The following is a 20,861-nucleotide window of genomic DNA, read 5'->3' as shown; positions in this document are numbered from 1 at the left end:
GGCTCTGGAGATTAGAACTCATGTTCCCACCTTCTCATGCACTCTGGCCCAAGCATCCAAGACAAGGGAATCAGGCTTAGCTTGAAAACCAAAGTAGAAGTGATCATTGTAATATTGGAGACAGAAATTAATGCAAGTAAATCAAAAAAAAAATATAGGTAATAATGCAATAAATAAGAAGTAAATCCAAGAAAGATAAAGATTAGAGCTAAGTTTATTCTATAATAACTCTGCAAGCAAGGTTTCTAACTTTATATCATCTGTTGACATTACAGTTTGACTAATTAAATACTGAGAGATAAGCAATGAGAAGATGGCACTTCATGGTTCAGATACTATAAAAATTGTTCAATGCAAAACACACATAGATAATTTCTAGGAACCTTGCTTGCAAACACACATAGATACTTATTACAATGAAGAAGTGAAGCCCCTCTGATGTGGTCCTCCAAAACAAACATAGATACTTTCTAGGAACCTTGCTTGCAAACCATGTGACAATGAAGCCAAAAGTTTCTGGGTAATGCATGGTTTTGGAAGAAAACAAAGTCAGTTAGAAAAAAGGTTATTGATTAGAAAGATGATCTCGAACTATCGTTCATTATGTGGTCACAGGCAACTACGTGAGTGCAATATTGGTTATTTCCTAGCGTATTTAGATTATAAAATATACTAACCTCGAACGCGCTGACCTCAAAGGAAGTTAGCTAATCAATAAAAAAGAACCTAAATATAAACAGAAAATATCAATGTTAGAGATCAATTATCATAGAAGGAGTTCACTGACATAACTAAATAAGAAGTTCAGTAGAAAAAGAACCTTTGTTGCAGCGAGTTTAAATTCAATCCGAAAAGAGCAAAAGCCGTAAAAAGAAGAATGTGGACGGACTCACAAGTTCTAGAGGAGCGGCAGTTGCTGGAACATCTTCAAGTAGTCAATGGTCAGGTGTCTGTAAACCCGTGTCATGTTGGATATATGGTTGGAGCACTGCAAACCGCCTTCACCACCTTCTTTACCATGTCCTTGTCTGCCCATGTCTAGCGCCCCTGCTCGGCCGCCTCCTTGGTGTCCCCGACCTTCCCACTTGCCTACCTCTCCATCCCTACACACATAAACCAAATCAAACGGTGAGCAAAGATATGGCAAACAAAAATAAAACACCGCGAGGTGAATGTCGGCGTACCAGAGGCAGCTGCTGGCAGGGCGGACCCAGAACAAAAATATCCCGATGTCCTTTGTACAATAATTGTTTCTAAGGAAGTTTTTTTTTTCCAAACGATCCACCAAGGATCGAATTTTCATTACTAGGGGAGATAATGAAAATACAACGGTGTTCACGAACAGCAAAACAAAAGCGGAGGATTGATGCGTGTAGTTGACACGTCCGTTGGGAACCCCAAGAGGAAGGTGTGATGCGCACAGCGGCAAGTTTCCCTCAGTAAGAAACCAAGGTTTAATCGAACCAGTAGGAGTCAAGAAGCACGTTGAAGGTTGATGGCGGCGGGATGTAGTGCGGCGCAACACCAGAGATTCCGGCGCCAACGTGGAACCTGCACAACACAACCAAAGTACTTTGCCCCAACGAAACAGTGAGGTTGTCAATCTCACCGGCTTGCTGTAACAAAGGATTAACCGTATTGTGTGGAAGATGATTGTTTGCAGAAAACAGTAAAACAAGTATTGCAGTAGATTGTATTTCAGTATAGAGAATTGGACCGGGGTCCACAGTTCACTAGAGGTGTCTCTCCCATAAGATAAACAGCATGTTGGGTGAACAAATTACAGTTGGGCAATTGACAAATAGAGAGGGCATGACCATGCACATACATATTATGATGAGTATAATTAGATTTAATTGGGCATTACGACAAAGTACATAGACCGCTATCCAGCATGCATCTATGCCTAAAAAGTCCACCTTCAGGTTATCATCCGAACCCCCTCCAGTATTAAGTTGCTAACAACAGACAATTGCATTAAGTATTGCGCGTAATGTAATCAGTAACTACATCCTCGAACATAGCACCAATGTTTTATCCCTAGTGGCAACAGCACATCCATAATCTTAGAGATTTCTGTCACTTCCCGCATTCACGGAGACATGAACCCACTATCGAGCATAAATACTCCCTCTTGGAGTTACAAGCATTTACTTGGCCAGAGCATCTACTAGTAACGGAGAGCATGCAAGATCATAAACAACACATAGACATAACTTTGATAATCAACATAACAAGTATTCTCTATTCATCGGATCCCAACAAACACAACATATAGAATTACAGATAGATGATCTTGATCATGTTCGGCAGCTCACAAGACCCGACAATTAAGCACAATGGGGAGAAGACAACCATCTAGCTACTGCTATGGACCCATAGTCCAGGGGTAGACTACTCACTCATCACTCCGGAGGCGACCATGGCGGCGTAGAGTCCTCCGGGAGAGGATTCCCCTCTCCGGCAGGGTGCCGGAGGCGATCTCCTGAATCCCCCGAGATGGGATTGGCGGCGGCGGCGTCTCTGGAAGGTTTTCCGTATCGTGGCTCTCGGTACTGGGGGTTTCGCGACGGAGGCTTTAAGTAGGCGGAAGGGCAGGTCAGGGGGCCACACGAGGGCCCCACACTACAGGTCGGCGCGGCCAAGGGCCAGGCCGCGCCGCCCTATGGTTTGGCCGCCTCGTGGCCCCACTTCGTCTCCTCTTCGGTCTTCTGGAAGCTTCGTGGCAAAATAGGACCCTGGGCATTGATTTCGTCCAATTCCGAGAATATTTGGTTACTAGGATTTCTGAAACCAAAAACAGCAGAAAACAGCAACTGGCACTTCGGCATCTTGTTAATAGGTTAGTTCCGTAAAATGCACGAATATGACATAAAGTGTGCATAAAACATGTAGATATCATCAATAATGTGGCATGGAACACAAGAAATTATCGATACGTCGGAGACGTATCAGCATCCCCAAGCTTAGTTCTGCTCGTCCCGAGCAGGTAAAACGATAACAAAGATAATTTCTGGAGTAACATGCCATCATAACCTTGATCATACTATTTGTAAAGCATATGTAGTGAATGCAGCGATCAAAACAATGTATATGACATGAGTAAACAAGTGAATCATATAGCAAAGGCTTTTCATGAATAGTACTTCAAGACAAGCATCAATAAGTCTTGCATAAGATTTAACTCATAAAGCAATAATTCATAGTAAAAGCATTGAAGCAACACAAAGGAAGATTAAGTTTCAGCGGTTGCTTTCAACTTGTAACATGTATATCTCATGGATATTGTCAACATAGAGTAATATAATAAGTGCAATATGCAAGTATGTAGGAATCAATGCACAGTTCACACAAGTGTTTGCTTCTTGAGGTGGAGAGAAATATGTGAACTGACTCAACAATAAAAGTAAAAGAATGGTCCTCCATAGAGGAAAGCATCGATTGCTATATTTGTGCTAGAGCTTTTATTTTGAAAACATGAAACAATTTTGTCAACGGTAGTAATAAAGCATATGAGTTATGTAAATTATATCTTATAAGTTGCAAGCCTCATGCATAGTATACTAATAGTGCCCGCACCTTGTCCTAATTAGCTTGGACTACCGGATCATCGCAATACACATGTTTTAACCAAGTGTCACAATGGGGTACCTCCATGCCGCCTGTACAAAGGTCTAAGGAGAAAGCTCGCATTTTGGATTTCTCGCTTTTGATTATTCTCAACTTAGACATCCATACCGGGACAACATGGACAACAGATAATGGACGCCTCTTTAATGCATAAGCATGTGGCAACAATTATTATTCTCATATGAGATTGAGGATATATGTCCAAAACTGAAACTTCCACCATGAATCATGGCTTTAGTTAGCGGCCCAATGTTCTTCTCTAACAATATGTATGCTCCAACCATTAAGGTGGTAGATCTCTCTTACTTCAGACAAGACGGACATGCATAGCAACTCACATTATATTCAACAAAGAATAGTTGATAGCGTCCCCAGGAACATGGTTATCGCACAACAAGCAACTTAATAAGAGATAAAGTGCATAAGTACATATTCAATACCACAATAGTTTTTAAGCTATTTGTCCCATGAGCTATATATTGCAAAGGCGAATGATGGAATTTTAAAGGTAGCACTCAAGCAATTTACTTTGGAATAGCGGAGAAATACCATGTAGTAGGTAGATATGGTGGACACAAATGGCATAGTGGTTGGCTCAAGGATTTTGGATGCATGAGAAGTATTCCCTCTCGATACAAGGTTTAGGCTAGCAAGGCTATTTGAAACAAACACAAGGATGAAGCGGTGCAGCAAAACTCACATAAATGACATATTGTAAACATTATAAGAATCTACACCGTCTTCCTTGTTGTTCAAAACTCAATACTAGATATTATCTAGACTTTAGAGAGACCAAATATGCAAACCAAATTTAAGCATGCTCTATGTATTTCTTCATTAATGGGTGCAAAGCATATGATGCAAGAGCTTAAACATGAGCACAACAATTGCCAAGTATCACATTATCCAAGACATTATAGCAATTTACTACATGTATCATTTTCCAATTCCAACCATATAACAATTTAACGAAGAAGAAACTTCGCCAGAATACTATGAGTAAAGCCTAAGGACATACTTGTCCATATGCTACAGCGGAGCGTGTCTCTCTCCCATACAGTGAATGCTAGGATCCATTTTATTCAAACAAAAACAAAAACAAAAACAAACCGACGCTCCAAGAAAAGCACATAAGATGTGATGGAATAAAAATATAGTTTCAGGGGAGGAACCTGATAATGTTGTCGATGAAGAAGGGGATGCCTTGGGCATCCCCAAGCTTAGACGCTTGAGTCTTCTTAGAATATGCAGGGGTGAACTACCGGGGCATCCCCAAGCTTAGAGCTTTCACTCTCCTTGATCATATTGCATCATACTCCTCTCTTGATCCTTGAAAACTTCCTCCACACCAAACTTAGAACAACTCATTAGAGGGTTAGTGCACAATCAAAATATACATGTTCAGAGGTGACATAATCATTCTTAACACTTCTGGACATTGCACAAAGCTACTGAAAGTCAATGGAATCGAAATATCCATCGAACATAACAAAACTGGCAATGCGAAATAAAAGGCAGAATCTGTCAAAACAGAACAGTTCGTATTGACGAATTTTATCGAGGCACCAGACTTGCTCAAATGAAAATGCTCAAATTGAATGAAAGTTGCGTACATATCTGAGGATCACTCACGTAAATTGGCATAATTTTCTGAGTTAACTACAGAGAAAACAGCCCAGATTCGTGACAGCAAAGAAATCTGTTTCTGCGCAGTAATCCAAATCTAGTATGAACTTTACTATCAACGACTTTACTTGGCACAATAAAACACTAAACTAAGATAAGGAGAGGTTGCTACAGTAGTAAACAACTTCCACGACACAAAATAAAAACAAAGTACTGTAGTAAAAACCATGGGTTGTCTCCCATAAGCGCTTTTCTTTAACGCCTTTCAGCTAGGCGCAGAAAGTGTGTATCAAGTATTATCGGAGGGTAGTGCATCAACCTTACCTTGGGCTTTACCCTTACCTTTCTTGTTGTTTTTCTTTCTCTTTGATTTAGGAAATATATGATTCCCCCCCGGTATAGAGGTGAATTCCAAGGTGCCTTCTCCCACATCTATGACTGCTCCCAATAGTTTTAGCAGGGATCTTCCGAGTGTGATTTTTCCTGTCCCTACACATTCAATAACAAGATAATCAATGGATATTGTTCTTCCAAGAATGGTTGTATGCACACCTGCGGCTGTTCCCTTAGGAATTATAACAGAGTTATCAATGAGAGTTATTTCTTCTCCTCCTTCATCAACTCCCCAAAGTTTCAAAGATTTATAAATGCTCTCAGGTATAAGGCAAAATTCAGACATAATATCACAGTTGGCACGAAGAGTTTGATCACCGATAACAATTTTAACAGTAGGATCCCATAATGAACGTTTAGAGTTCACTAAAACTTGTTCAAGACGATTACGAACATGGTGATAGTTGTCATCCAAGCGAGATGTACTTATCTCGAGATTGTTTAATCTATTATAAATGCTAATAAGGGCTGAATCAAAGTTATTAGCTGAATCATGTGATGCAACCAACTTCTTTATGGCATTAAAAGCTTGATCCCCATTGCAATGAAGGGAATCTCCTCCCACTAAAGCATCCAAAGCATATCTATAACGAATCATAAGACCAAAATAAAAATTACTAAGGAGCAAACTTAGAGTCATTTGAGGTTCAGTTTTACGATAAGAAGTAAAAATTCTAGACCAAGCATCCTTAAAACTCTCCTCATCCCCTTGTTTAAAAGTGAAGACTAATTCTTCAGGCGAAGAAGTAACAGGTTCAGAGCTAGACATGGTAACAAAAGTAACTAATTTTTTTGTATTTTTAATATAAAGTGCAAGACAGTAAATAAAGCAAACTAGTAAAGTAAATGCAAGTAACTAATTTTTTTGTGTTTTTGATATAGCAAACGAGATAGCAAATAAAGTAAAACTAGCAACTAATTTTTGTGTGTTTTGATATAATGCAGCAAACAAAGTAGTAAATAAAATAAAGCAAGACAAAAACAAAGTAAAGAGATTGGGAAGTGGAGACTCCCCTTGCAGCGTGTCTTGATCTCCCCGTCAACGGCGCCAGAAATTTGCTTGATGCGTGTAGTTGACACGTCCGTTGGGAACCCCAAGAGGAAGGTGTGATGCGCACAGCGGCAAGTTTCCCTCAGTAAGAAACCAAGGTTTAATCGAACCAGTAGGAGTCAAGAAGCACGTTGAAGGTTGATGGCGGCGGGATGTAGTGCGGCACAACACCAGAGATTCCGGCGCCAACGTGGAACCTGCACAACACAACCAAAGTACTTTGCCCCAACGAAACAGTGAGGTTGTCAATCTCACCGACTTGCTGTAACAAAGGATTAACCGTATTGTGTGGAAGATGATTGTTTGCAGAAAACAGTAAAACAAGTATTGCAGTAGATTGTATTTCAGTATAGAGAATTGGACCGGGGTCCACAGTTCACTAGAGGTGTCTCTCCCATAAGATAAACAGCATGTTGGGTGAACAAATTACAGTTGGGCAATTGACAAATAGAGAGGGCATGACCATGCACATACATATTATGATGAGTATAGTGAGATTTAATTGGGCATTACGACAAAGTACATAGACCGCTATCCAGCATGCATCTATGCCTAAAAAGTCCACCTTCAGGTTATCATCCGAACCCCTCCGATTAAGTTGCTAACAACGAGACAATTGCATTAAGTATTGCGCGTAATATAATCAGTAACTACATCCTCGAACATAGCACCAATGTTTTATCCCTAGTGGCAACAAGACATCCATAATCTTAGAGATTTCTGTCACTTCCCTGCATTCACGGAGACATGAACCCACTATCGAGCATAAATACTCCCTCTTGGAGTTACAAGCATTTACTTGGCCAGAGCATCTACTAGTAACGGAGAGCATGCAAGATCATAAACAACACATAGACATAACTTTGATAATCAACATAACAAGTATTCTCTATTCATCGGATCCCAACAAACACAACATATAGAATTACAGATCGATGATCTTGATCATGTTCGGCAGCTCACAAGACCCGACAATTAAGCACAATGGGGAGAAGACAACCATCTAGCTACTGCTATGGACCCATAGTCCAGGGGTAGACTACTCACTCATCACTCCGGAGGCGACCATGGCGGCGTAGAGTCCTCCGGGAGATGATTCCCCTCTCCGGCAGGGTGCCGGAGGCGATCTCCTGAATCCCCCGAGATGGGATTGGCGGCGGCGGCGTCTCTGGAAGGTTTTCCGTATCGTGGCTCTCGGTACTGGGGGTTTCGCGACGGAGGCTTTAAGTAGGCGGAAGGGCAGGTCAGGGGGCCACACGAGGGCCCCACACTACAGGTCGGCGCGGCCAAGGGCCAGGCCGCGCCGCCCTATGGTTTGGCCGCCTCGTGACCCCACTTCGTCTCCTCTTCGGTCTTCTGGAAGCTTCGTGGCAAAATAGGACCCTGGGCGTTGATTTCGTCCAATTCCGAGAATATTTGGTTACTAGGATTTCTGAAACCAAAAACATCGAAACAAAGAATCGGCACTTCGGCATCTTGTTAATAGGTTAGTTCCAGAAAATGCACGAATATGACATAAAGTGTGCATAAAACATGTAGATATCATCAATAATGTGGCATGGAACACAAGAAATTATCGATACGTCGGAGACGTATCAAGGATCGCCGCCTAATGCTAAGGAAGATAACCTGGCATTTGCATCGGTTTATCCATATAAGATTCTATATTAAAAGCCATGCAAACCGGCTCTTAACCAATGCTCCTGGAGTAATATGGATATGTCCAACGTGCTTAAAATTTGGCATGACTAAACTACATAACTGTACTGAGTTTCATTAGTGAAAATAGCAAGTAATATGTTTTAATTTGCGATAGTAGCCGATCGTTGAAAAATTAACAAATGGAAACTGCTGGGCGTCCCCCGGGGGATCTGATTCCCCAGCCCCCGGGTCCCCAGCCATCGGATCAAATATTTTGATGGTTAGATTTGCATGTAGCAAAAAAACATCTCCGGCAGCAAAAAATCACCCTCGGCAGCAAATGACTGAAGCAAAAAACGGTTCGTTCAGAAAAGAAAATAAAAAGGCTGGGCTCGCCGGAGACCTCGCCGGAGACCACGTAGCAAACATATTACGCAGATGTAGCAAAACCGCAAATAAATTGTAGCAATTTTTTTATTCATATATTGCAAATCCTCTAAAGCATCAACGGCCTGCAGCCGACAGCAACACCGTCCGAGGTTGTAGCACCTCCGTCCGTCAAGGACAGCAACGCCACAAGCTGCTAGTAGCAACGCCCTATGCCTATGGTAGGAAAAATCCACCCTCCGCGGGAAAATCGTAGCAAACCCAACCTCGTCGGAAAAATCGTAGCATAATTTTGTACCAAAAGTAGCAAAACAGTTTTAATAATTGTAGCAAAAAAAAATATTATTGTAGCATCGTGACTTCGTAGCACTTTGAGGTTGCAAAAAAAGCAAAAGTATATATCTATGTAGCTGACGGAGCAAAATCCCGAAGCCTCCGCATGTAGCAACACCCCAGGGCCTAAGGCAGCAAAACTTCTGACGAAGCAAGGAGCGTGAGATCGAGGCGGCCATGACAACGATGGGTGGAGAAACTCGTGGGGAGGTTGCCGCACTTGAGGAAGAGACGAGGTCTGGGCGGCAGGCCGGTCGTGGTACTACTGGAACGGCACCCGCACCAAGGACCGCCGCCGCCCTCCTCCTAGGCAGCAACAGTCGACACCACTGTATCCGCGGAAGCGACCGCAGCCACAACAAGAGAAGGCCACACGACTTTCGCTGCCACCCCTCACGCCGCTCACTGCCTCCATCGACACCAGCCGTTGTCCTTGCGGCGTTGAGGAGGGAGCATTGACGGCGGCGCTCGATGCGAAGTGGGCCCCGCGCGGAGGAGGCCGAAGCGGCACAACGGTGGATCTCGGCGTGGGGCATCTGGACGGCGCCTGCGAGCGCCCGTCTTGGCGGCGCCCAGGTTGACGGCGTGTACGACGCCAGGTTGCCGGCGAGGATGGCGCGCGGAAGGTAGGCCATGGCCGTCGGTTTGGGGAATAAAGTTGTGGTGCGCTGCAGCGTAAGGCGGCGAGCCGGGGTGCGACGATGGCGTGGTGGTGGCTAGGATGTGGGGGCGTGTTAGCTGGGCGACGGCGGCGCGGTGGGCTGGCGTGCGGCGGCGGTGTCGCACCAGCTACTCCGATGCGGCTAGAAAAGTTGGAGACGGAACGAGGAAAAAGATGGAGAAGGTGCGGTGGAGAAAGGCTAAGGAAGAGAGATAAGATGAGGTGGGACCGGGACACGCGTCGCACGCTCAAGCAGGAGGCTGCGAAACGTTCCGTCCCCCGGAGGAACCTAATCATTTTCCTTAACAAATGGCCAAAGACTCCAAACTATGAAAATAATATGATCTGCGGTTGCAAAATATGACATTACATCATGATTGCCTAGGAAAGAAATAAATTCACGTACTGGAATATAAGATAAATTGTGTATACAAGTATAATGTTTGAAAATGTTACATTTAAAAATAGTTCAGCATTCTCATCATGTATCGGGTTCTCCTTTTTCTATAACTTTCCACATATAAAGTTCTTTATTCACGTATAAAGCAGAGATCTTGGCACCGTGAGCTCGTCCTTCCAAGAATCGCCGAACACAAATATAGCGGATTGTGATCCCACCTAATATTTGTGAGTAACTATTCCCTTAATTTCAATTCACGACACAATCAAAAACCAAAGCCTGAGCACAATACAGAGAAATAAGAATTGGAATCAAGAATAGTGCCGCATCGATCTGGGGTCTGTAGAGCCGTACCTTTATTTTCCGCATTGTTCTGAACACTCAACATGATCTGGCGATGGGCGGCGTCGTGGGCAAGTGGGGAAGTAGGACGACCTGACGAAGCGCTGCAGACTGAGATGGAGAGGAATAGATCGATGGATTGAACTTTTTGACTGCCAGATGAACAGCCGCAGTATTGTGCGATGGATTATTTTGTTTGCAGACCGGATCGGCTTGGTTGTACCGGTGTCCAAGCGATCAAATTACCTTGTGTCCCAGGCAATATATGGGCAATATTTCTTGGTAAGGCAGAATCATACCCGGTGTGGCTAGGAAAGACATAGGAACAGGAGGAACGGGTCGACCCATCGAAGGGCATCTTTGTCTCCGCCGTACCGTACGAACATGGCGGCGACGGCGACCGGCCCCAGCGACCAAGCTCCAGCACTTTCTTTCTCCTGCAGCGTCCTTCTTCGCCCTTCCTCTGTGTCCCTCACCGCCCCTCTCCGCGTCCCTCTGCTTGGACGACCATGGACGGCGGCGGCGGCGCATCCTGGCGACTCAAGGCCCGTCAGCTAACAGCCGGTTGGTGCAGGGACGACGGAGCCGGCACCAAGACGACCTTGCCGGCCATGAGGGAGTATAGTTTCTATAAGAGGGAGCAAAGGTGGAGGAGGGCATACCTGTGCATCGAATCCTCGACCGGCCGCTGGCCTCCTCCATCCGCAAATCGCTGTGGCTGCCGGCCTCCCCGAGCTCCGCTGGGCCGCTTGGAAGCACCGCCGCCTCGTCTGCATCCTCCCCGCCAAGCAGACCAAGCCGGGAAGCCCCTATTGCCGGAATTGAGCCGGTCTTCCCCGTAGTTGGCCGAGCTTCGCCGTGGTCATCCGTCGCTTTGCACCACCTCCCGCCTCGCCGACCTCCCAACGCGCTCCAGATGAGCTTCTGGTCCTCCTGGACCCCTCCGTTCCCTGCCTGTTGCTCTGTAGCGCCGCCCCGCCGTGTGTCCCGTCCGCCGTCGCCAGACGACCTCACCGCCATCGCTCCGATGACCGTTCGTGAGCGGCGCCGCCAACCAAATGGCTCAGTGTGAGCCCGCGCCCCCAACACGCTACGCCACAGAGCGCGAGAGAGAGGGCTCGGTGCAGGGGAAGGCTCCAGCCCTCGAGAAATTTGTGGTGGATGAGCACAAATCGCGAGGTCTCCCGGTCAAAGCGGTGTAATCTGCCAACTGCCAACTCGTAATGATAGTCCCACCGCTGTCCCAACCAAGTTATCACTATGGTCACACACCAGAAAACACCAAGACAACCCATCAGTGAATCCCAACGTTAACATCACAGCAAACAAACATTTTCCAAATTGCTACACGGCCCTGAGAAGTACACAAAGAAGAAATAAGAGGAGGTAAATTAATCAGGGATACACGTGTCAATAAAACAGGTACCCACAAAATAAACTCAGAATTCTCACAATAAAGATGTTTGTTCCCAAATAGTATAGTAGTTATTTTCCTTGCAGTCATTCTGTATGAGAAAAAGATTTCTTGTTAATTGTTTTTGTACATCAAGACATCAAGGCTATTCCAAGTTTCTGTCAATTATTTTTAGTACATCCAGCCTATTTCAAATGGTATGTGTCCAGCAGGCATCTCATAACAGTACCTATTCTCCTAATTTACATGTTGTTTATTGCCGTAAATTTTTGTTTGTCCGTCTGATGTTTCTTTTCTTCGCCCATTGATATATCTTTTTGCACGCGATTGCACTTCAGGTATTACTACACACTATGCACAGCCTTAAAGATACAATTTTGGGTATACAATCTGAATGCTCCGATGCTGATAGCCCATTAATGTACAAGCTTTACACCCAAAAATTACTATTTTGCATTTTTTTTAACTTATAGCATCTTACCCTATGTCATCAGCTCAAATACATTGAGACAGCTACATTTCGACAAGGATGACGAGGACAATAATCGTCCGAACTTCCATTTCTTCCGGACTAATCCGAACTTCCATTCTCACACAAAAATCCTGACTTGCGCACCTCATTCAGCAGCCTTGACGTTCCAGCCTCTTAAGCGATATTCTCAGCTCCACAAATAATATGTGATGTAATTCTCCATCCGATATCCAGTTTGCAATATATTTATTTCTTGCCACTAGGTTCGTGTCCTGGTGCAAAACTTCCTATGTGTTACATTACATATTGAACCATTGCAGATTGTACATCTGATCAGTAAATTTGAAATGAACTCTACTATTTCAATTTCAGATGAGTTCAGTTTCACTATAACGTGTCTATTGACAATGCAGATACCCGGGTGTGTTCTCATGAATAAAAGGCAACCATGATGACACGCAGTTGAATCAGTGCACAACCAAAGCCAAGTAAATAGATGTACTCTTCTGCTTCAAAACAGTATATTCTATATGCAAATAAACATTATTTTTATAGACCGATCATGTCATTTTTTGAATCCAAGAAAATCATCTCAAATGGCCGCCGCAACGCGCGGGGTATCACCTAATTTTATGAACAAGGGTGCTATGATTATGGTATGCTAATCCATGACTCTTATTTGTTTATCCTCAATATTATCTTTGTGTGACAAATAAAACTTATCGGATGTCCCCGAAGGGGCGTGTGTGACGCAGGCCTCCGGCCGATCCACGGACACCACAAATGAACCGAAACGAACCGTTAATACGGGGCCGTACCTACCGACGGCTGTTTTTTTTTTTAAAAAAAAATAAGGCTCGAGAGCCCAGCTTTAAATTAATAAAGCCCTCAACCGGCTAGGATACAACGGTGCTGATTACATAAACTTGAACAAGGTAAACACAAGAACAAGCTACGGAGAGCTGCCGCGGACGGAAAGAGACGAGCCAAGCGAAGAGGAGAAGCACCAGCGTCAAAGAGATGAAGATCCGGCTCCGAGACCGCCTCGCCTTGCTGTTGCCGAAGGAGGGACCCTTCCTATTTCATCGGCCAACACAGAACATAGAGGTGGTATAGCGCCCAAAAAAGCCTTGAACTTGCTGACTGCCGCCATAGACCTCACCAAAGGCACACCCAAACCGCACCACCGTTATTGTCACCGCACCGATAGCCCTCTGTCCCCTCAACCCAAAGCGGCGCCTCCAAGGAGGAGAACGACGCAATGCGCCATCGTCGCCCGGCCGAAGCCTGAGTTTTCACCCGGGAAGAAGAGGAAAGGGGGAGGGTTGCCTCACAAGCCCTTCAAGAAGGAGAACGGCGATAGAATCGTCGCTACCGATGTGGCTGGCACCGAGCCAGCCAAGAGTTTCCCCCGGCAACTCCCCACCGAACTCGCACGGACGTAGAACGGGCAGTCCGAGGACCAACCATGCTGAATCTGGCGCAGAGAGACCGGAAAGTGGAGACGCCAACAAACAGACGAAGAACGCGCCGGAGCACTACTACGCCGCACCCAGCCTTCCGCCGACTCCTCACCGCCCACACGGCCAAGAAGATCGGCCAGCACCAGCGAACGCCACCCGCCGTCCGGTCGACGCCGCCATCCACCATCCAGGGCCGCCGCCCCGGCGTCCAAACTCCGCCCGCCGAAGATCCGAGGGAGTCCGGAGGACCACAGAGCAAGGGACCCGCCTCCATGAGCGCGCGCCGGCCAGCAGCAACACCACGGACCTGGAAGTGGCCAGAGCAGTACCAGATTTGGGGATCTGGTGGGCTCGGCCGGGCCCGGGGCCCCTGCCCCGGCCCGAGCGCGAGGCGGCCGGCCTGGCCGCGCTGCCCGTCCGGCTCGCTCACAGGCGTTGCGCCGCCGCCCGACCGCCGTGCGCCATGGACACCCACCCTCGCGTCGCGCCGCCCGCCGTGGCGTGCTTCCGCGGAAGCCGCCGCCGCCCGAGCACGCACATCCCGCAGAACCGCCGCACCGCCGTCGAACGGCCGTGCCGCCACGCCCCGCCAGCGCCGCGCCTCCCCGCACCGATGCCGCCCGCGCCGCCATCACCACGAGGAGGAGAGAAGGCGCCCCCCCGCCGCCGACGCCGACTGAGCTTCGCCCGGTGGCGCCTCCTGGCAGCGGCGAGGCGGGGGAGAGAAGGACGGGACTGGAGGCGGCGGCGGACTAGGGTTTCGCCCTGGGACTCGCGGGAGCGCAGGACGAAACGTCGTTCATCTGATGATTTAATTCGCACCTACCGACGGCTGTAGCGGACCAGGCCGAAACCGTGAGCTGTACGACGGGCATGGCGTCGTCGACCAGCGGTCCAGCCTCTTCCCAGATCTCGTTGTGCCATCGACTCTGCACGCGCGAGCGCAACAACCGGAAGGAAGGCGCGCATCCACTTCCATGCACAGGTGACGGCAGGTGTGCTGAGCTACAGCTCCATCTGTGACCGTGATCTCCATCCCCGTTCCTTGTCGGTTCCACGCCCACGGGTGGACTGTGCAGGCTGCAGAAACAGTACAAGCTGCATGCACCCATGCATGTTCCAACTGCCGGAAAATGCCATCCCCCCAATTCGTCGCCTTCTCCGGTGGCCGGCGCCACATCGTAACTTGCACAAGGCCGCAACACAGCTGCATCGGAATTTCGTTTGGCTTCGCATTTTGGCAACGGTTACGTACTGGAGTATAAACCAAACAATAAACATCGAGGTCACACTGACTAACAAAACATAACATTCATGCCAAAGCGTTATTTATGTTACAGCGAGTACACTTCTCCAACAATCTCCAACACACACAGAACGGGAAGAAACAGAGCAAAGAATTGAACTAAACATGCAATTAAACGATGGTGACTAACTGTCGAACACCTTCCTAATCGATGCTCGTGGCTATTAGCCGAGGTGGACCTCCGCCTCGCGCCTCTCGCCGCGCCTGGCGCGCACCACGAAGGCCACGGCCACCGCCACGCCGACCACCGCCAGGGCCGCGATGCCGCACGAGATGCCGGCCGCGACGGCCACGGATCTGCGCGGCGGGGCCGACGACGACGACGAAGACGCCGTGTTCGTGGTGCTGGTGGTGGTAGGCATGGCCGAGGTGGCCTCCGGCTTGGCGGGCAAGGCCTCCGGGAGCACGGCGGCCTCGGGCTTGTCGGCGCCGAAGAAGGAGGCCATCTCGGGCGTAGCCTCCGTCTTCCCTTGGCCGAACTCCTCCTGCAGCCCGTGGGACTCCGACCCGACGGCGAGCAGCGCCACCACGCAGAGCGCCGCCAGCATCAGATCTCGCCGGAAGGACGCCATCGCTTCAGCTACCTCGATCGACCTGCCGTTTGCCAACCAGCAGCACTTAGAAAAACAGCTCAAATGGCAGACCTGCCAAGTTGTGTTAGAGGAGTGGTCTCAAAATGCAGAACGAGCATGTGAACGGATTCACCAAATGAGCAGACAAAAAGAGCTAAAAGCAAAGAAACGTCGCACCGACAGATCTCAGTATCACAAGGCCATGTTCTTTCTGCAGCGAACCATGATAAACAAGCAAACAAGTGCGGAAATTCCACAAAAGCGAAAGCTAGCTCAATGCATGGAAAGACAACTTCTTCCTTTGAGCGGCACCAACGTACCTTGGGAGCTTACGAAAGCGTAGCGCGACGGAGGAGATAAGCGGAGCAAAAAAAAGGACTTGTGAGTAGTGAGAGCTGAGGCCGCTTGAAGATTCCAGGTATATATAAGAGCTCCGTCGATGGTACGAGTATGTAAGTATGTAGATGAGAGAGACTCGTGACGTGAGTGAGTGAGTGAGAACGTACGTAACTGCCCTATCTAATCAACCGATCTATCTCTACTGTGGTGAAGTGAGTGTGAAGCTACCTACAACTACAAGATGGCCATTGCCCCGTGCTCGGGGAAAACGGAGGGGTTATCATCGATCATTGAGAAGTGATGAGAGAGGTGGGCGGCACCCCCACCACATCCGGTAGCCATGTGAGGCCTTTACTTGGTTTACTAACCTCTGTCGGCTTGCTCTGATCCACTACGTACTAGTCTTCCGCTGCTAATCCAACCCGTGCTCAGATTCCCTGACGCTGTTACTGTGCAATACGTACTGTATCTTGTTGTACTCTTCCTTGGTCGCGTAGGGGCCGTCTCCTCCTCCCCGGTTTATTTATCCTTCACGAGCCGCGCTTCACGGGCAAGCGACCGACTACTCGGGCACCGGATGCGTGGGAAGGGGACGAGGCTAGTGGCTACCGAGTGCATGCAGTGTCTGCTTATAATTAGCTCATGCGTCGTCTGCTTCGTTCGTCTTGGTAGGGCATCACGCTTTCGTGCCGTTTGCCCGTCCAATCACGGAACTTGTCAATTCCAGATCGAGATCGGCACATTGCGTGAACTCGCCTCTTCTCGCCAAAATCGACAATTTAGGGTGTGTTTGGTTACTTGGGTTGGATTCCTGCACCACTGACGCAGTGAGACGGAAGCCTCATCTCGTTTTGGATGGGTCACGTTGCAGGTTTGAGCTGTTGTTTGGCAGCATGGGCCGAAGCTTTTGTCTAGCAAAAACGTGAGGCTCAGTTTGTTTGGTTTCATACGAGCTCAGTTTTAGTCTCACCACTTATCCACATGCTCATTTTACCTCTCACCTCCTCACCTATCACAAAGCCGCATGCCGCCGTTCACAAGGTTCGGCATGTCGGCGATCACGAGGGTAGTCACCACTATGGCACCGCCGATCACGCCGGTCAAAGCCATCACCACGTTGCCGACCACGAAGACATAGAGCACCATGACACCGTCGGTCACGTCGGTCGCAAGCAAGGACACGTCGCCGACCACGAAGATGAAGACCACCATGGCACTGTCGTTCACGCCGACCACAAGCATCACCACTTCGCCGATCACGAAGACAAAGACCACCATGACGCAGCCAGTCACAAGCACCACCATGTCGCCGACCACGAAGATGAACACCACCATGACACTGCTGCTCACACCCGTCACAAGCATCACCATATCGTCGACCATGAAGACGAAGACCACCATGACACCGCCGGTCACGCCGGTCACAAGCATCACCATGGCGCCGACCGCGAAGACAAACACCACCATGACCCCGCCTTTCACGCCCATCACAAGCATAACCATGTCGCCGGCGATAAAGTTGAATACCAGCATGACACCGTCGGTCACGCCGATCACAAGTATCACCACGTCGCCGACCACGAAGATGAACATCACCATGCCGCCACCATGGATTATCACCTCTCACTTCTCGCATATAATCACCACGTCGCCGTCCATGAAGATGGGAAGCGAGAAGTTGAGCAAAAGTAGTCTAAATTATACTCACACATACGTACACATTATAGTATACTAGCGAGTCATTTATTTATCTGTCTATGTACACCAAAATAAAACATTTTAAAATGAAAGTCATGCGGAATGGTGAGGTGAACTCTCTCCTCAAAGAAGATTTCAAACGGTTGAGCATGTGCGACGAATTTGGTAAAATTCACTCAAAACTTCATACACGAAATTGACGATTTACGACTGACGGAACTCGAAACCTATTATGGGAATTGATTCATATCATCGACACACATCTTTTTCATGTACAACTTATTTCAATTCGGACTATGTTTGTGTTGATTTGGAGAAAGGGTGTGTGAAGTAGTGTAAGAGAGTGAGTTTAACCAAGAGCACGTGCACCTGTTGCATCTGTTAGGCCAAGTAGTAGCGAGAATGGGACATGCCCGCTAGGAACGCCCGAACTTGACGTTCCTCCAGGGCCTATCCGGGGTGCTTTAAAATACGTGACATGCAAGAACGCGAGTGAGCCTACGCAACCAAACGGGCCACAAATTGCTGGACTGATGCGAGCCAAGAGACGCCTAGCCTACCAAACGCCCCCTTAGGATGCCAGCGGAACCATCTATGGAGAGGCGCAAACTCGAGCGGTGCAGCCAAATTGTGGGGGAACAAATTTGGTCACCGCTCGTGAACTAATTAGGTGCAACACTATTACCATCAAAACCACCATTTCCCTGTTTTGAGCTCCTTCGCCCTTTAAAATCCATGAAGATGGCAGGAGCTTACACACCAACTCAAATGAGAACGATCTTCACACCCAACTTTGTTAATTCGGGCCAACTCATGGATCCACGCTTGTTGATCAAGGCAATAGACTATCTTGCTGATAACTTAGCTAAAGGTTGTGACTATGCTAAGAAGACAGTAAGTGAGAGGACGGCCCCGTTTGGTACTTGGCTAGACGGGCACTTTGATTAGTGTTGTTGCTTTTGCTGCCCATCTTCTGTCCATGGTCATGATCTGGTGATGAGATCTTGCATATTTTTAGAGGTGATCTAATATTCCTTCATTAGTTAGGACCTGATTAAAATTGGCCAATGGTGTACATTATTACCGGAGGTGGTATATATTCTCGGATGATGAACTTATGATCATCATGAGTTATAGTTGCTTTGCTCATGGTGCATCAACCATTAGGGTTTTTTTTGAATTCGACATTAGGAAGTGTTTTCATACCATCGACCGACATCGATTCATCTCAATCTTGAAGGAAGAGATCGACACTAGTAGGAAAACCCTTATAGGCGGAGCTTAGTTCTGTGGCGCACCACTAAAAATGCGCCACAGAATATTATTTTGTGGCGCACCATTCTGGGTGCGCCACAGAAATAGCTTAATTTTGTGGCGCATGCTTCAGTAGTGCGCCACAGAAACTATGTGGGGCCCACATCCTGCCACCACCAATTATTACTGTAGGTATTTCTGTGGCGCACATGGCGTGTCGCGCCACGTAAATAACTCTTTCTGTAGCGCACGTGCTTCGGTGCGCCACAGAAGTAGTTGATTCTGTGGCGCACCTGCTCGGGTGCGCCACAGAATTAAGGTAACTTATATCATCTCGCCCGTGCCCTCCCCCGCCTGTTCACCTCTCCCCTCTCCCCTCTCCCCTCCCCTCTCCCCTCTCCCTTCTCCTCCGTCGCCGCGATTCTGTTCGCCTGGATCCGCCGCGCGCCGCCATGGTCGTCGCCATCGCCGTCGCCGCCGCCTTCCTCCGCGAGGGGCATGCCGCCACGGTCCTCCCATCCCCGCCACCTGCAGCACAAGCTGCCCCTACGGCGAGGAGGGGCCGCCGCGAGGAGGGGCCGCCGCGAGGAGGGGCCGCCGCGAGGAGGGGCCGCCGTCGCGGCAAGGTGGAGGAGCCGCCGCCGCCGCCTCCTCCTCCTCCTCCACCCCTGCCGTCATCTTCAACCTCCTCCTCCACCCCTGTCATCGGTGATCTCTCTCCCCTCCCCTCCTCTCCCTCTTAATTCCTCTCCCGCGCGCGCACAAGGTGCTCGACGAAATGCTGCTGTCGGTGTGCTGTGCTGCTGCTGTTGCTGTGCTGTGCTTGCTGCTGTTGGCTCATTGCTGTTGCTGTGCCGAAGCTATTGCTATGTCTCTGTAGATATTGCTGTTGGCTCATTGCAGTTGCTGCTGTTGGCTCATTGCAGTTGCTGTTGGCTGTGCTGAAGCTATTGTTGTTGGCTCATTGCTGTTGCTGTTGGTTGTGCTCATTGTTGTTGGCTCATTGCTGTTGGCTATGCTCATTGCTGTTGCTGTTGGCTCATTGCTCATTGTTGTTGGCTCATTGCTGTTGCTATGTCTCTGTACATATTTACTTGATGGATTCTTGTGAGCTTATGGTATGCTACTATGCTACTGGTGGGCTTGTATACATACATATTTGTAGTGCTCTTGGTTGGCCTAAGAATGCTCCCTGGCCAGATGCTTGATGTCTTGGCTCAGCCAATGATGCAAAGGCTGAGGCAAAAACTTGGATAATAACAGATACTAAAATGTGTGATTTAAATGGAATGCTTATGATGGTATACTAAAATAGAGATATCCACAGTAGGGGATCATGTAAATGAATGCCACTGTGGTATCCTTTGAAGAAAATGGGAAGTTTCTGATGGTTTAAAAGACTAGGTGATGCTAGGTTATTAAGTTGGCTGTCAAGGTTGGTTTTATCTGGTTAACTTGGATAGGCTATGTGTTCTTGCTTACTTATGCATATCCATCTCTACTGGATTGACTAGCTCAGGCTTGGCCTCTCTCTTGCCAGCATCACTTGGTTACTACCAAGTGATGAATAATCCCTTATGGTACCCCAGCTTTGTTTTGAACTCAACTGAGTAATGATAAATTTCTATTTCTTGTTGGCTTTGATGAAAATAGAGATATCCACAGTAGGGGATCATGTAAATGAATGCCACTGTGGTATCCTTTGAAGAAAAAGGACTGTTTCTGATGGTTTTAAAATGCTAGGTGGTGCTAGGTGATTCAGTTGGCTACCAAGACTTGTCTCATCTGGTTAGCTGGGATATGCTATGTGTTGTTGCTTGTTTAGGCATATCTATCACTTACTGGATTTACTGGTTCTTGATTGGCCTCTCTTTTGCCA

General features: G+C 47.8%; 1 protein-coding gene across 1 annotated transcript; it reads right to left on the bottom strand.

Annotated features, from left to right (window-relative positions):
- Positions 1-15,105: 15,105 nt before the first annotated feature.
- LOC127336137 (uncharacterized) lies at positions 15,106-16,159 on the bottom strand. The gene is made up of 2 exons (XM_051362911.2): positions 16,012-16,159; positions 15,106-15,713 (listed from the first exon to the last, which is right to left on the bottom strand). Exon 2 carries the CDS (start codon positions 15,689-15,691, stop codon positions 15,284-15,286), a length of 408 nt encoding a protein of 135 aa, XP_051218871.1. The 5' UTR covers positions 15,692-15,713; positions 16,012-16,159; the 3' UTR covers positions 15,106-15,283.
- Between the last annotated feature and the right edge of the window lie 4,702 nt (positions 16,160-20,861).

This window comes from Lolium perenne, chromosome 2 (assembly GCF_019359855.2).
Source record: "Lolium perenne isolate Kyuss_39 chromosome 2, Kyuss_2.0, whole genome shotgun sequence".
In the NCBI taxonomy this organism is placed as follows: Eukaryota; Viridiplantae; Streptophyta; class Magnoliopsida; order Poales; family Poaceae; genus Lolium; species Lolium perenne.
Note: the sequence above shows the minus strand (reverse complement) of the source record. Positions and strands in the feature narration are given on the sequence as shown.

Coding starts and splice junctions, on each gene's coding strand:
- LOC127336137 (XM_051362911.2), bottom strand. CDS start 15,691: ATGGCGTCCTTCCGGCGAGATCTGATGCTGGCGGCGCTCTGCGTGGTG.